This window comes from Ochotona princeps, chromosome 20 (assembly GCF_030435755.1).
Source record: "Ochotona princeps isolate mOchPri1 chromosome 20, mOchPri1.hap1, whole genome shotgun sequence".
Lineage (NCBI taxonomy): Eukaryota > Metazoa > Chordata > Mammalia > Lagomorpha > Ochotonidae > Ochotona > Ochotona princeps.
Window position 1 is genome coordinate 3,847,535 of NC_080851.1, and position 12,467 is coordinate 3,860,001.

The 12,467-nt window shown below is 59.3% G+C and overlaps 1 protein-coding gene across 2 annotated transcripts; it reads right to left on the reverse strand.

Annotated features, from left to right (window-relative positions):
• Positions 1-2,689: 2,689 nt before the first annotated feature.
• Positions 2,690-12,229, reverse strand: YKT6 (YKT6 v-SNARE homolog). 2 transcript variants are annotated; one of them, XM_004582260.3, is made up of 7 exons: positions 11,990-12,227; positions 8,540-8,622; positions 7,071-7,171; positions 6,456-6,560; positions 6,178-6,243; positions 4,433-4,534; positions 2,690-3,048 (listed from the first exon to the last, which is right to left on the reverse strand). In XM_004582260.3, exons 1-7 carry the CDS (start codon positions 12,091-12,093, stop codon positions 3,013-3,015), a joined length of 597 nt encoding a protein of 198 aa, XP_004582317.1. In that variant the 5' UTR covers positions 12,094-12,227; the 3' UTR covers positions 2,690-3,012. The 2 variants fall into 2 exon arrangements, with proteins under 2 accessions (XP_004582317.1, XP_058534167.1); XM_058678184.1 differs by lacking the exons at positions 2,690-3,048; positions 4,433-4,534 and adding an exon at positions 5,734-5,852 and having other exon boundaries at positions 6,084-6,243; positions 11,990-12,229.
• Between the last annotated feature and the right edge of the window lie 238 nt (positions 12,230-12,467).

A 12,467-nucleotide genomic window follows, 5' to 3' on the forward strand; every position in this document is an offset into this window, starting at 1 on the left:
TTCAGGGGAGCTGTGTGCATTTTGGGGGGACCCTACCAACTGCATAGGCCTGTCTCAGGCCTCTCCAACATCCCTCTGGGGTGACAGGGCCAAGGTGAGTAAGCAGAACCCCCTCACCGTGAATACGGAACCGAGACTGTCTGGAGTCGCCGTGGCCTGGCCCCGTGGGCACCCTAACAGCCTCCAGGCAGGAAGGAGTCCTCGTGTTCCCGAGTCTCCCTTTGCTACCCTGTGGTGCTCACCACTGCTGGGCCTCCTGCTCCGTCACAGGTCATGCAGATGCCACATGCAGTGACAGCAGCAGCAGCCACAGAACTGCCACTGGTGAGCAGGGGGCCATGGGGCCGAGCAGCTGGGAGCTGCCAACCTGGGACCAGGGGTGTCCTTGGCACAGCAGACAGCAATCCCAGGTCCTCCTGCAGCGCTAGCCTTTCCTCCCAGGCCCCTGAGAGATGGGAGCGCCTGCCCAGCCTGTGCCACCGGGCCTTGCTGGCTCTTACCAGTCCAGATGCTTTCTCTCCTGCATACACTCCAGGCATTCTCGTTGCCGTGGGGACAAGCCTACTCAGTGAGGCCCTAGCTTACTGCTGCCCAATTTTCATCCCAAACAGCAGGTGCGCCTCTAACCTCAGATCAGGAGTTCCTGAAGGACTCCCCAGGACTAGCCAAAGCTGCTGACCCTGCAGATGGACCTGGGTAGGTGTCCTCTGTGTGGGGCAGAGCATCTAGGACAGTGCCTAGGGGCATAAGCATGGTGGCTCTGTCCCCGCAGGCACCACATCTGAGGCCCTGCTGCCTGTCGATAGTAACCGGAGCTTTCCCAGCCAGGCTTCCCCAGGAAGGCTGCCATGGCAGACCTGGAACTGGCATGTATTATTCCTGAGGCAGTTCAAAGAGCTGGTACACTGCCTGGGCTGAGCCATTTGGCGGGGGCGGGAGGAGGGCAGGTGCTACACCCAAGGGACACAAAGGGCTTGCTGACCAATTCCTGCTCAGGGCAAGCTCCATGGTCACCTGCTGAGAGTAAGCCGGTGGGACATGGTGTGGGACAGCCTCAGGGTCTCCAGACATGAGGGTTAGAGGCCCAAGCCCAAAGGGAGGCCAGGGTCTCCAGTGAGCAGCCACCCCCAACTCCCTGGACTTGACGGTCTCCGACTCCAGTCTGACCTGCCTTGGCTCACTTCCTGGTCTACAGGCCAGTTCTTGGGGTGCAGCCCCCACATGCCCTGCACATTTGCACCTGTGATGGTAGGATGCCAGGATGACCTAGGCAGGCTCGGCAGGTGGGAGGCAGCCCTCCCAGGGCCGGTTTCATAGATGACCAGGCTGCTGTAACAGGGCTCCTGGCTGTTACCAATGGTGCCTGCTGCAAAGGCCTGGCCACGGCAGGAGCTGGATGCACGGCCACAGCCAGGGCGGAAAAGGTCCTCCTGAGGCTGGGAAAAAGCACACAAGCACTTGGAATTTCAGAAGACGGTTTTATCCAAACCAGACCCTCTCAAGCAGAACACAGAGGAAATTACGTACCAGTTATTAAAATACACACTCACCAATGATTTGACGCCAGAACACAGCAGGGAGCAGGAAGTATGAGGCAGTATGGCCCATCAATCACAGGGCCAAAGTCAGATCATGCCCCCGACGCTGCCCCTGCTGGGCCAGAGGCTGTGGGAGGGCACCCAGATGCAGGCAAAGCTGACTGCCCGCCCCCTGCCCTGTGCCTCCCCAGCATCCTCTGGAGAAGCAGTGACGCTCACTGCTCCTTCTGCAGGCACCAGGGCATGGGCTGAGTATGGGGCATCCTGGAGCAATACAGTGACCCAGCAGGCCACTGCAGGTAGGCAGAGCCCCCTGGCCAGTCCAGGGACCAGAGAAAAAAGGCAGCTGTAGGCAGGCCAGCCAGGAGCCCTCAGCACACATAGGGGCCCCTCTGCCCTCATGCCAACCCTCACGCTGTCGCACTTCAGTGGGCACAACGGAAGCTGCCAGGACGGTGTGGTAGGCTCAGGGCAAGGCTCCAGGGGACGAGACCACACTGGTCCAAACCTCCGAGACGACACCAACTAGTAGAAGATCCAAGAGGAATGAACCCCAGAGGTGCACGCCAAGCACGGTGGGGCACGAAGAGGCAGCTTGGGATGCAGTGCTGGCACAAGGGAGCCGGATGTTTCAGGTCTACGGCTCCAGTAGTTGCCTTGGGGGCAGGGCACCCTTACAGCTGCATGTGACCACAGGTGAGTACAGGAGCTCCAATTGCAGGTGCTGAAGGCAAGACCCATGGGCTCAGACTCCCAGAGCAGCCACAGTAGCTCCAAGAGCAGCTGCTGCTCCTTCTATATGCCAGTACAAAGTCAAGTCCAAGTCAAGGCAGCTGAGTGCACCTGTGCTAAGATCATCCCCTCGAGAGACATCCCCAGCTGACCATGTCCTACTCCAGGGCTGACAAGACAACGGAACTCCCCATCCCCTAAGAGCACATCTGAGGTCTGGATGAGGCCGTCAGCACACGCAGGCCCGAGTGCTGGCCCCTGACAAGGCTCCAGCTACCATGCTGGGCTGCCTCACCCCTACAGCGGCTCTCACAGGCATTCACTCAGCCCCCATCCCCAGCCCCGTCACAGGATGCTCCTGCCCCCCACCCCACTTCCCGCAGAGTTAGTGTTATTAATGCACAAATGAAATGCAGACATTCCCGGATCAAACAAGAGCTGGCCCTGGATGTCATGGGCAGCTGAGAACCAGCCCTTCAGGATCTGCAGGAACCACTCAGTTTATGGTTTCATTTGCCCAAAATACACCATGAAGGACCTCAATTCTCCCCCCCACAGAAAAAACCCACCAGTCATGTGAATGAATATTTCCCACCCTTCCACCTTCCCTTGGGTCCTTCTGGAAACTCCAGAAAAACAATGGCCAGGCTGCCGTGCCGCAGCCTCTCCAAGGGCGTCTTGTCCCATCCGGGCTGTGTTCCTGACGTGCTGAAGGCGGGGTCCAGCACGGCCACGTGCTGTGTCACATGATTGCACAGCACGAATTCTGCTTCCGGGCCTTGAAAGAAACAAGAGGAGCTGCTGAAGGGCCGTCCTTTCCCACCCACCCCATCAGCGCACTCAACATGAGTACAGCTCCTGCGGCACCAGCCCCTCAGCCACTCTCACCCCGACGCCACCTGTGCTGCCTACGCCCAGAAGGCAGTTTCCACGTGACAGACATCCCTGCCCAGGGCTGCAGGGGCAGCTACCACCCCCTCTCCCCTTTCTGGTCAGACTCTCCTTGTCACCCCACCCAGCCACCTTGTTCTGACACACACACACAAAAGCTGCTGTGTGGAAACAAAGAGGGTCCGCTGGTCCCCACCAACAGCCAACAACAAAGACACATGAACACTGGCCTGAGACGGGGCAGCAGGCAGGAAGCTCTGCGCCAAGGTCAACGGGAAGTTAACTGAAGGTCTAAGGGCCTTTCCAGATAAAAAGGTGAACAGCCGGCATCTTAAGCCAAACACTCACAGATAGAAAAACAAGGGCGAACCCTGATTAGAGCTTGACTCAACCTCTGCCTCCCTGGGACAGGGGAGTGCTGGGGCAGGCCTGGGGCAGGGCTGGGGCAGGGCTGGGGCAGGGCTGGAGCAGGGCTGGGGCAGGGCTGGGGCAGGGCTGGGGCAGGCCTGGGGCAGGGCTGGGGCAGGGCTGGAGCAGGGCTGGGGCAGGGCTGGGGCAGGCCTGGGGCAGGGCAGGGCTGGGGCAGGGCTGGGGCAGGGCTGGAGCAGAGCTGGGGCAGGGCTGGAGCAGGGCTGGGGCAGGGCTGGGGCAGGGCAGGGCTGGGGCAGGGCTGGGGGAGGGCTGGAGCAGAGCTGGGGCAGGGCTGGAGCAGGGCTGGGGCAGGGCTGGGGCAGGGCTGGGGCAGGGCTGGAGCAGGGCTGGGGCAGGGCTGGGGCAGGGCTGGGGCAGGGCTGGAGCAGGGCTGGGGCTGGGGGAGGGCTGGAGCAGAGCTGGGGCAGGGCTGGAGCAGGGCTGGGGCAGGGCTGGGGCAGGGCTGGGGCAGGGCTGGAGCAGGGCTGGGGGAGGGCTGGGGCAGGGCTAGGGCAGGGCTGGGGCAGGGCTGGGGCAGGGCAGGGCTGGGGCAGGGCAGGGCTGGGGCAGGGCTGGGGCAGGGCTGGAGCAGGGCTAGGGGAGGGCTGGAGCAGGGCTGGGGCAGGGCTGGGGCAGGGCTGGGGCAGGGCTGGGGCTGGGGTGTGGAAGGACTGGGGCAGGGCTGGGACAGGGTTAGGGGAGGGAGACTTCTCACAGCTCAGGGGGGCCTGAGTGAAGCAATCTCATTGCGTGGGTCTGGGCTTTGGTCTCCACTGCACGAGCAGGGCAGCTCACCTGCCCTGACACAAACTTGGGAGGATCTGCGTGCAGCACCCCCTGGAGGCCAGCGTGGGACTCACAGTTTTGTAGAAGGCCTTGGACTGTGTTCCCAGCACTTCTGACTTGGACACTAGGTCATCGAGCTTCTCGCCTCGCTCCAGCAGGGATTCCATGGTGTTGTGCTGGACAGAGACAGAGGACAGAACTGCTCTCTCTGCTTGGTGACTGTTGACCCGAGCTGCTCGAAGCAGCTCCATGTCAGGGCAAGCACCCACAGTTTCCTCTAAAAGATACCACCTCTACATGTCAGACCCACTCCCAGGAGGGCCAGCATCCCAGCAGGTGCAGGACCTGAGGGCTCTCTCACGACACAGTGCATGTCTTCGTACCTGTGCACTGCCCCTGGTTCAGGAGTGTCTTGTGGTGTATGATAGTTTCTGGGAAGAGAAAGCTGCAGCCAAGCATTACATGGCTATACTGGCCTGCACAGTGGCTCCCTGAAATGCACAGCCATCCAGAACCCCTAAATGTGACCTTATGCAAATGAAACCTAAGGACAGAGACACAGCCCCACGAGGTGACAGGAGAACAGGAAGGAGGCCAGGGACTTGGGGACGAGCCTCCCAACCCGTTTCACCTGCAGCGGCATCCAGCCTGCGAGGAAGCTGCTGCTGTGTCAGTCACCCAGGGCATGGGTGCCTGGGCGTGGCCATATGAAGCCAACCCAGTGGGCGCTCAGCCGTGACCAGGAGTCCACGCAAACATGTCAAGCACAAGGGTTGGGCTTCAAACACTGAGATCCAGCACATGGCAAACACCAGGACTTCAACACCACCTACCACGGTGAGAAGACCACAGCAGACACAGCAGGCCAGATGCAATCCCATTATTTTCCCTTTACTGTGCTGGATTATGGTTGCTATAAAATTCAGTGTCTCTCACACACACATACACACTCAAGCGTGTGCCACACTTAGACTGACAGCACTGTCTCTGCTTCCCCATGGGGCTCCAGCCTAAGCACTAGTGCCACCAAGCCTGGGCTCAGGGTGGAGGCCTAAGGAGAGTCTGGCTGTCAGGGCCGGGGGTGGCAGTGGCAGCTTACAGCTACCCTTGGGTGGCCAGGCCAGAGCAGCTGCTCCTGGGGGAAACGACACAGGAGTAGTGACCCTCGAACGGGGGGCTTCCACGTCCAGCGTGAAGTGAACCAGATAAGAGACATTCAGGCAGTCTCCTGCGGCAGTGAGGCCACACCGCCAGCCGGCACCTCTGGAGGCCAGCACAGATGCTCATCTGGTGCTAAGGCAGGGCCAGGGCCCGGGCCGCTCACAGCCACACTGTAGCAGCAGACACAGGCCGGGGCCCGGGCCGGACACGTGCAGCCACAGCACCCCAGCGGCCGAGAGCTCCTCAGTTATGGAGGAGACAGACGCAGCCACTCAGCACTGTCCCTTCTGCTGTTTGCTCCAAAGTCACACCGTTCAGGCAAAGTCCGCAGACCTCCAATGGGACGCTGGACTCTATGTATGGTGTATGCTTGCAATGAGGGAATCCCAGAACAACTTGAGCTGTGGCTATGCAACAGGATGGAAGAATCCACCGGGGGGGGGAGGGTTTGGGGTGAAGGGGTGAGAATTCCAGTACCTATGAATTGTGTCACGTAATACATTGTAATTAATGGAGAAAAAAAAATAAAATTAAAAAAAAAAAAAAAAAAAAAAGTCCGCAGACCTCGGGGTAGATACCCGAGAAGCTTCTGCAGCATGCAGAGTCCCAGGCCCCGCCTCAGGGAGTGCGGACGCACACAGGGTCCTCTCCTGCTTACCAGAATGATTTTGGTCTCATCGAGTTCAGCTTGCACCTTGGTCATGGGGTCTGCTTCTCGAGGATTCTAGAAAAGAGCCAAGAATAACAAAGTCAGACCTGGAGTGGCTCCCTGGAAACAGGGCTCACACCCAGGAAGCCAGACAGGCCTGCATCGAGCCCGGTTCCCAGGCCTGAGGAAGGCAGACTGGCTCTCTGCGCCCAGGGTTCAAGGGTGAACAATGGCCGGAGGATGCCCCCAGCAGCCCCGGCAGGCAACTCACTGTCCAATCTCCCTACCTGGTATTTGCTCAGGTAAGCATCCAGCGCTTCATATTCTATTGTGGCAGGGGACCCCACCGGCCATTGGATCCTCTCGACCTCCTTGGAGAATTCATCCAGTACCTGCAAAACAAAGCGGCCTTTGCATTTCACCCACCTGGGCCTCTGGCATCTGAGTCACCGGGACAACTCTGCTAGGGGGCCCTCACCTGGCCAATGAGAAAGGTGCTTCCATTTTAAACTAGCTTGCCTGGAGAAAGGGTGCTGGCTGGTTAATGTTCCCAAGTCGTTCTTCCCCAAGGGGACGGGTCCTGTGAATTTAAGTGTCACCCACCCTCCTGCCAATGCTCTAGTGCCTCAGGGCAGGTGGAAGCCTGCCTTGGACCAGCTTCTATCAGCTGCACAAGGAGGACCTAATGACACATAGACACTGAGCCCTCGGCTGGGAGCTGCAGCACCTGGGGAGAGGCCATCCCAGAAGGGAAGCTGCAGCTGACAGCCTGGACACAGGTGTGAGGGCCACAGCTGCTCTGGAAGCGACAGGGATGGTGACCTTCAGCTAGGGGCTTCAGGCACTGTGCACCAAGCCCCAGGCTCGCCCTCGGGACCAAACTGACCAAAGCACACACTCACCTTCTCCAGCAAGGTGAAGGCTACCCGAGACGGGTACTCACTGTCAGCAATGACCACCCCCGCAAGACTGTCACTCCGCACATAGACATGACACAGGTACTCTGAAGACAGAATAGCACACACAGATCAAAGTGTCACAAAGCGGCTCTTGCCTATGGAACAAAGTCACCACAAAGCTCCAAAGGCACCAAGTGAGGCCGGCCATCGGCTCCCTGGTACAGCCCCAGGAAGTACTCAGCAGTCTCACATACGTGCCAGCTCCAGAGCTACGGAAGGCACAGCCCCCAGCAAGGCCTTGGGAGCAGCACGGCGCCATGCCCTGGAGCTCCAGTCAGGCCTGGCTCGGGCCTCCTTCCCCAGTGGGGCAGACCCTGGGCAGACCAGACAGCCTCCCAGGCATCTGCATAGCCCACTCCACCCTGGGCAGGGGACCAGGAAGGCAGGTCCTGGCTGCCAGGACTTCGTACCCAAGGACCAAGGTCTCAGCATGACCTGGATGCCGCGGCTGTCGGTCATCAGCCAGGAGGGGCTGCACCAGGGCATATGGTGCTGTACTGTGGCGCAGTGGCTAACACCGCCATCTGCAACAGTAGCATCATACAGGGGCACTGCTTCATGTCCCAGCTGCTCCACTTCTAATCCAGCTTTCTGCTAATGCGCCTGGGAAAAAACAAGGTGACCCAAACATCTGGGCCCCTGCCACTCACATGGGAGACTTGAAAGAAACTCCTGGCTCCAGTTTGGCCAGGCCCCAACTATTATGGCTATCTGAGGAGTGAACCAACCAGCAGATGGAAATTCTTTGTCTCTTCCTCTCCCTGTACTTCCTCAAATAAAAAAATAAGCCTTTAGGGGCTGGTGTGAAGGCTCAAACGGATAATCCTCCGCCTTTAAGTGCTGGCATCCAATATGGGTGCTGGTTTATGTTTATGTTCTGGCTACACCACTTCCAACCCAGTCCCCTGCTTGTGGCCTGGGAGGGCAGCAGAAGATGTCCCCAGGTCCTTGGGCCCCTGCACCCATGTGGGAAACCTCAAGGAGGCTCCTGGCTCTGGATCAGAGCCAACTGGGGAGTGAGCCAGTAGATGGAAGATCCTTCTGTCTGTCCTCCTCTCTCTGTAAATCTGCCTTTCCAATGAAAATTAACTAAAAGCAACAAAAAGCCTTTAAAACAACTCTTACACAGAACCTAAATTATGAAAAATAGAACACAGTGTGTGTTGAGGTTTCTGGTCAGAAGCCCAAGCAGCCCAGCATGCAGCCTCCTGTCCGTAGGCCCACTGCTCTGCAGGGGCTGTGACCAGGGTGACACACGGACTGTGCCTGCACTTCCAGACAGGGACCCTCTTCTGCATGAAGCCATCCCCCTCCAAGCTGAGTTTTGGGGCTCTGTGGGGCACAGACTCCTGTGCAGGGAGGACAGCAGAGTGGCCAGCGGCCGGGGCGGGGCACTGACGACCACGACCTACCTTGTTCCTTGACGGAAGCTCTGCTGCCTGGGGCTGAGCGCTCCACAATCAGCTGACTCGTGAAGGTCATGAATTCCTGAACACTAAGGAGACAGCACAGTCACTCTCTTCTCCTGCGGCCTCGTCCCCGACAACGGAAGGTGACCGTTTCAACACCAAGGAGCCACTGCTGCCTGCTTTCCTCCCTTCCCCCCCAAGCCCAGTCTCTCCTGCACTCACACCCTGCATGAACACAAATCCAGATCATCACAAACCGCCAGCACCACACAGGCCTACTATGGCCCGGCACACCTGATAAGCATTAGCAGACTTTTGGGGCACGTTCTGCAAGCTCGGAGCAAGTAAGCTCTGGGTTAAGGAAGCAGGATGTGGCTCCTTCCCTTAGGGACCCATTAACTTCCCGAACTGCACTAGACAGACACAGCAGCAGGGCCAGGGACAACAGTGCCCCACAACAGGCACTGTGGTGTCACACAGCTGCCCACGGGGAGCCAGGCCTGCTCTGCATCTCCTCCTGGGATGAAGAGTAGAAGGGAAAGGGCTGGCCATGGCACGACGGTGGGAGGCAGTTCAAACAAAGGCTGAGGCAGACAGGCTCAACGTGTGTCCCAGGGATCCAGAGGAGGGAACTGACTAAGGAGCAGCTCAGGAGAGGGACAGGGGCTTCCCAGGAGCCTCCTCTGGGCGCCCCAGCTGGCCCTGACAGCCCACATGGGCTCCTGTGGAGCCTTGGGGAGGTCTGGCCCCAAGGCTAGGAACCCTCTTGCTGCCCAGGGCCACGGGGGAACGTAGAGCATCATCAACTGCAGAGAGACCTGCTGTAGGTTTACTGAACTCTCACTCCCGCCTGCGGTCACCTTGGCAGGGCCAGGCCACAAGACTTCCTGGCAATTACGGCCCACAGGCCAGCATACCCCACCCACGCCTTACAAGGCATGTGAGGGCTCCACCAACTACTGCTCTGTGCTCAAGGGTAAAATCAAGGTTCCGTGGCAGTTCAAGCAGTTAGTACCCAGAGAGCACTCGGCACAACACTTGGCACACTGCTCTTATGAAGTAATATTCCCTTACAAAAAAGCCCTTTTAGTAAAACTAGACAGGCCACACTCATAGTGGGGCCGTCATTAGACCAAGAGAGAACTGTGGTAAACCCTGGAGAGGCTGCCCATCCAGGGCAGAGAGGACAGAGTGAGGGGTTTGTGTGAGATGGCCCTCATGAGTGAACCTGCATGGTGCGCCCAGCAGCAGAGTGCTAAGGCCCGCAAGAGTGAACCTGCATGGGGCCCGGCGGCGTGGCCTAGCAGCTAAAGTCCTTGCCTTGAACACCCCGGGATCCCATATGGGCGCCGGTTCTAATCCCGGCAGCTCCACCTCCCATCCAGCTCCCTGCTTGTGGCCTGGGAAAGCAGTCGAGGACGGCCCAATGCTTTGGGACCCTGCACCCGCGTGGGAGACCTGGAAGAGGTTCCAGGTTCCTGGCTTCGGATAGGTGCAGCACTGGCCGTTGCGCTCACTTGGGGAGTGAATCATCGGATGGAAGATCTTCCTCTCTGTCTCACCTCCTCTCTGTATATCTGACTTTCCAATAAAAATAAATAAATCTTAAAAAAAAAAAAAGTGAACCTGCATGGTGCGCCCAGCAGCAGAGGCTGAGGCCCGCGCAAGGCCCAGGGATCTTCAAGCCTAGCAAAGAGGAAGTGAATCTGAGTCTGTCGGCACCTCTGCCAAGTTTCAGCACAGAAAAACACTGGCTTGGGGACCCGAGGCCACCGGGCAAGTGTTGAGAAGGACCTGTGGGGAGCCAAGAGATGATGCACAGGCCCAGCAGTGACAAAGCAGTGGGGTCCGGAGGGGGCGTGCACACCACGCCCAGGCACAGGTGTTGCCCCACCAGCAGTTTGGGAGAAACAAAACACTGTGTATAGGCATAACAGAATCAGGAGGCAGACAGTTCTGCATGTGGGACAGCGTGGAAAATCCTGAGGATGTGTCTCTAACTGAAAGGAGCCAGGCCCTGTAGAATTCACAGAGCCAAGTCCCTTGGGCAGTCAGCTTTGCAGAGGAGGAGGGAGCAGGAGCGAGCTTTAATGCAGCTGAACGTGGACTTAGAAACAGTTAACACAGTTCATCTCTTGCTGTGTGCACTTAACCACAGTAGAAAATTAACAAAAAGGAGCAGAAAGTTCCAACACGACAATGGCTATTTGGACAGATGCAGCCAGCAGTGCCAACAGTCCCAGGGCTCGGTCCCCTAGCCCTGGAAGATCCTGCACCAGCTCATGGGGTGATGCCTCCACCGTTGGGCTTCCGGGGGCGGGGTTCACCCTGCTGGGATTCAGTGAATCCGACCAAGGCTCCAAGGCAAGTGAGAGGATTTTATTGTCTAGTCCAAGGGGCAATCTCTTGCCATAAGCAAGATGCACCCCGACTGAAATAATCGTGGGGTTTTTATAGTAAAAGAATCAAAAGCTACATTTCAGTAAGCAAGTACATGATTAGGGGCTAGCACTGATACAAAACACAAAGCATGCAGCAGGAATTTACAATGTATAGGCTTGGGGGTCCTGATCATATCACTTCAACACAGACAGTAATAAAATGGCATGCCTGGAAGGTATCTGTTTTCCTCATAAATCCAAAAACTCCAAGGTTATCCCTCTCTCCTGCCTGCCTCGTGGTCTCTCAGGAAACAAGAGCTTTGCTCCTAACAGGATAAGGTGTCTCTTTGGAGATTCCAGACTTCCAGGAGTACAGTCACCTGTACAATTAACCCTTACATCATCCTCACTGCCAAGCATGGCAGGATCCACACCTCCCCGGGGGGCTCAGGGTCAGGTCCTCTTGGGGTGTCACGGATGTGGCTTATGGAAGCCACCACACCCCAATGGCCCTCACCGTCCATTGCGGGGTGGCAGCCATGGCGGCCAGCAAGGTGTGGCTTTACACACGTTTGTGGACCTCCGCCCACTGGGTCAGTGTCTGGCCAAACACACTACGGACGATGTGCACCAACAATGGGGCCCCCAGACAGGGCAGGGCCACACTCTAGGACCAAGGAGGAAGAGGCCTGGGCTGGCGGAAGGGGCTGAGCTCGGGATTAGGGCCCTGGGCCGCGAGAACCCTCACCTGCCCCCGCCACTTGCCCCTCAGGGCCCGCCACCTCCCTATCCCTCCCCAACCCCCTCCCCTCCGCGCCCAACGGCCCCTGCCCCTCACTGCCCGACGACCCCGTCCCTCCTGGACCCCCGCCCCTCCTGGCCTCCTGTCCCTCACCTGCCCCCTGTCTCTCCCCATCTCTGCCACCTGCCGCTCAGGGCCCGCCGCCCCCCGCCCCCTGTCCCTCCTGGACCCACAACCCCTCCCCGCCCTCTTCCAGAGTGGGCGGCCTCCCCAAGACCTCCAGCCCCCGGGTCCCGGCTTCTCCGCGTGGCCGGTGGTCGGCCCGCTCACCTGGACCTCTGGAAGAAACTGAAGGAGGACACGTCGTACGCAGCTTTGAGCAGCACCACCTTAGGAGCGCCTTTGTACAGGACGCTGAGGCTGTACAGCTTCATGGCGGCACGGCCGCAGGGCCGGCTCCCACGGAGCCGCGCGGCCGCCCCCGGCCTGCCCGCCCCCGGCCTGCCCGCCGCCCACCGCGGCCAGCTGCTGACCGAGCCGTCGCCGCCGCTTCCGCCTCCGGGATCAGGCCGTTTCCGGTTCCGTGCCGCAGCCCCGCAGGGGAAGGCCGGCGGGGCGGGAACCTGTACCCCGGATGCAGAACGCCGCGACCGGAAATGCGACGTAGCGAAAGGAGGGGTGCGTGGGGCGGGGCGCGGGGAGGGCGTAGGCCCTGCACGCTGCGGGGTTGGCCTGGTCCCTGGGAACACTTCCGGCGCGGGAGGCAGTCGGTGACCCTCATCCCCGGGCCCGCGTCCCTCCCGGGAGC

Coding starts and splice junctions, on each gene's coding strand:
- YKT6 (XM_058678184.1), bottom strand. CDS start 12,093: ATGAAGCTGTACAGCCTCAGCGTCCTGTACAAAGGCGCTCCTAAGGTG. Junction 6,244..6,455: donor CTTACCTGAGCAAATACCAG/GTAGGGAGATTG, acceptor GCTCTTTTCTAG/AATCCTCGAGAAGCAGACCC. Junction 5,853..6,083: donor TCTCGGGTATCTACCCCGAG/GTCTGCGGACTT, acceptor GTCCCATTGGAG/GTCTGCGGACTTTGCCTGAA.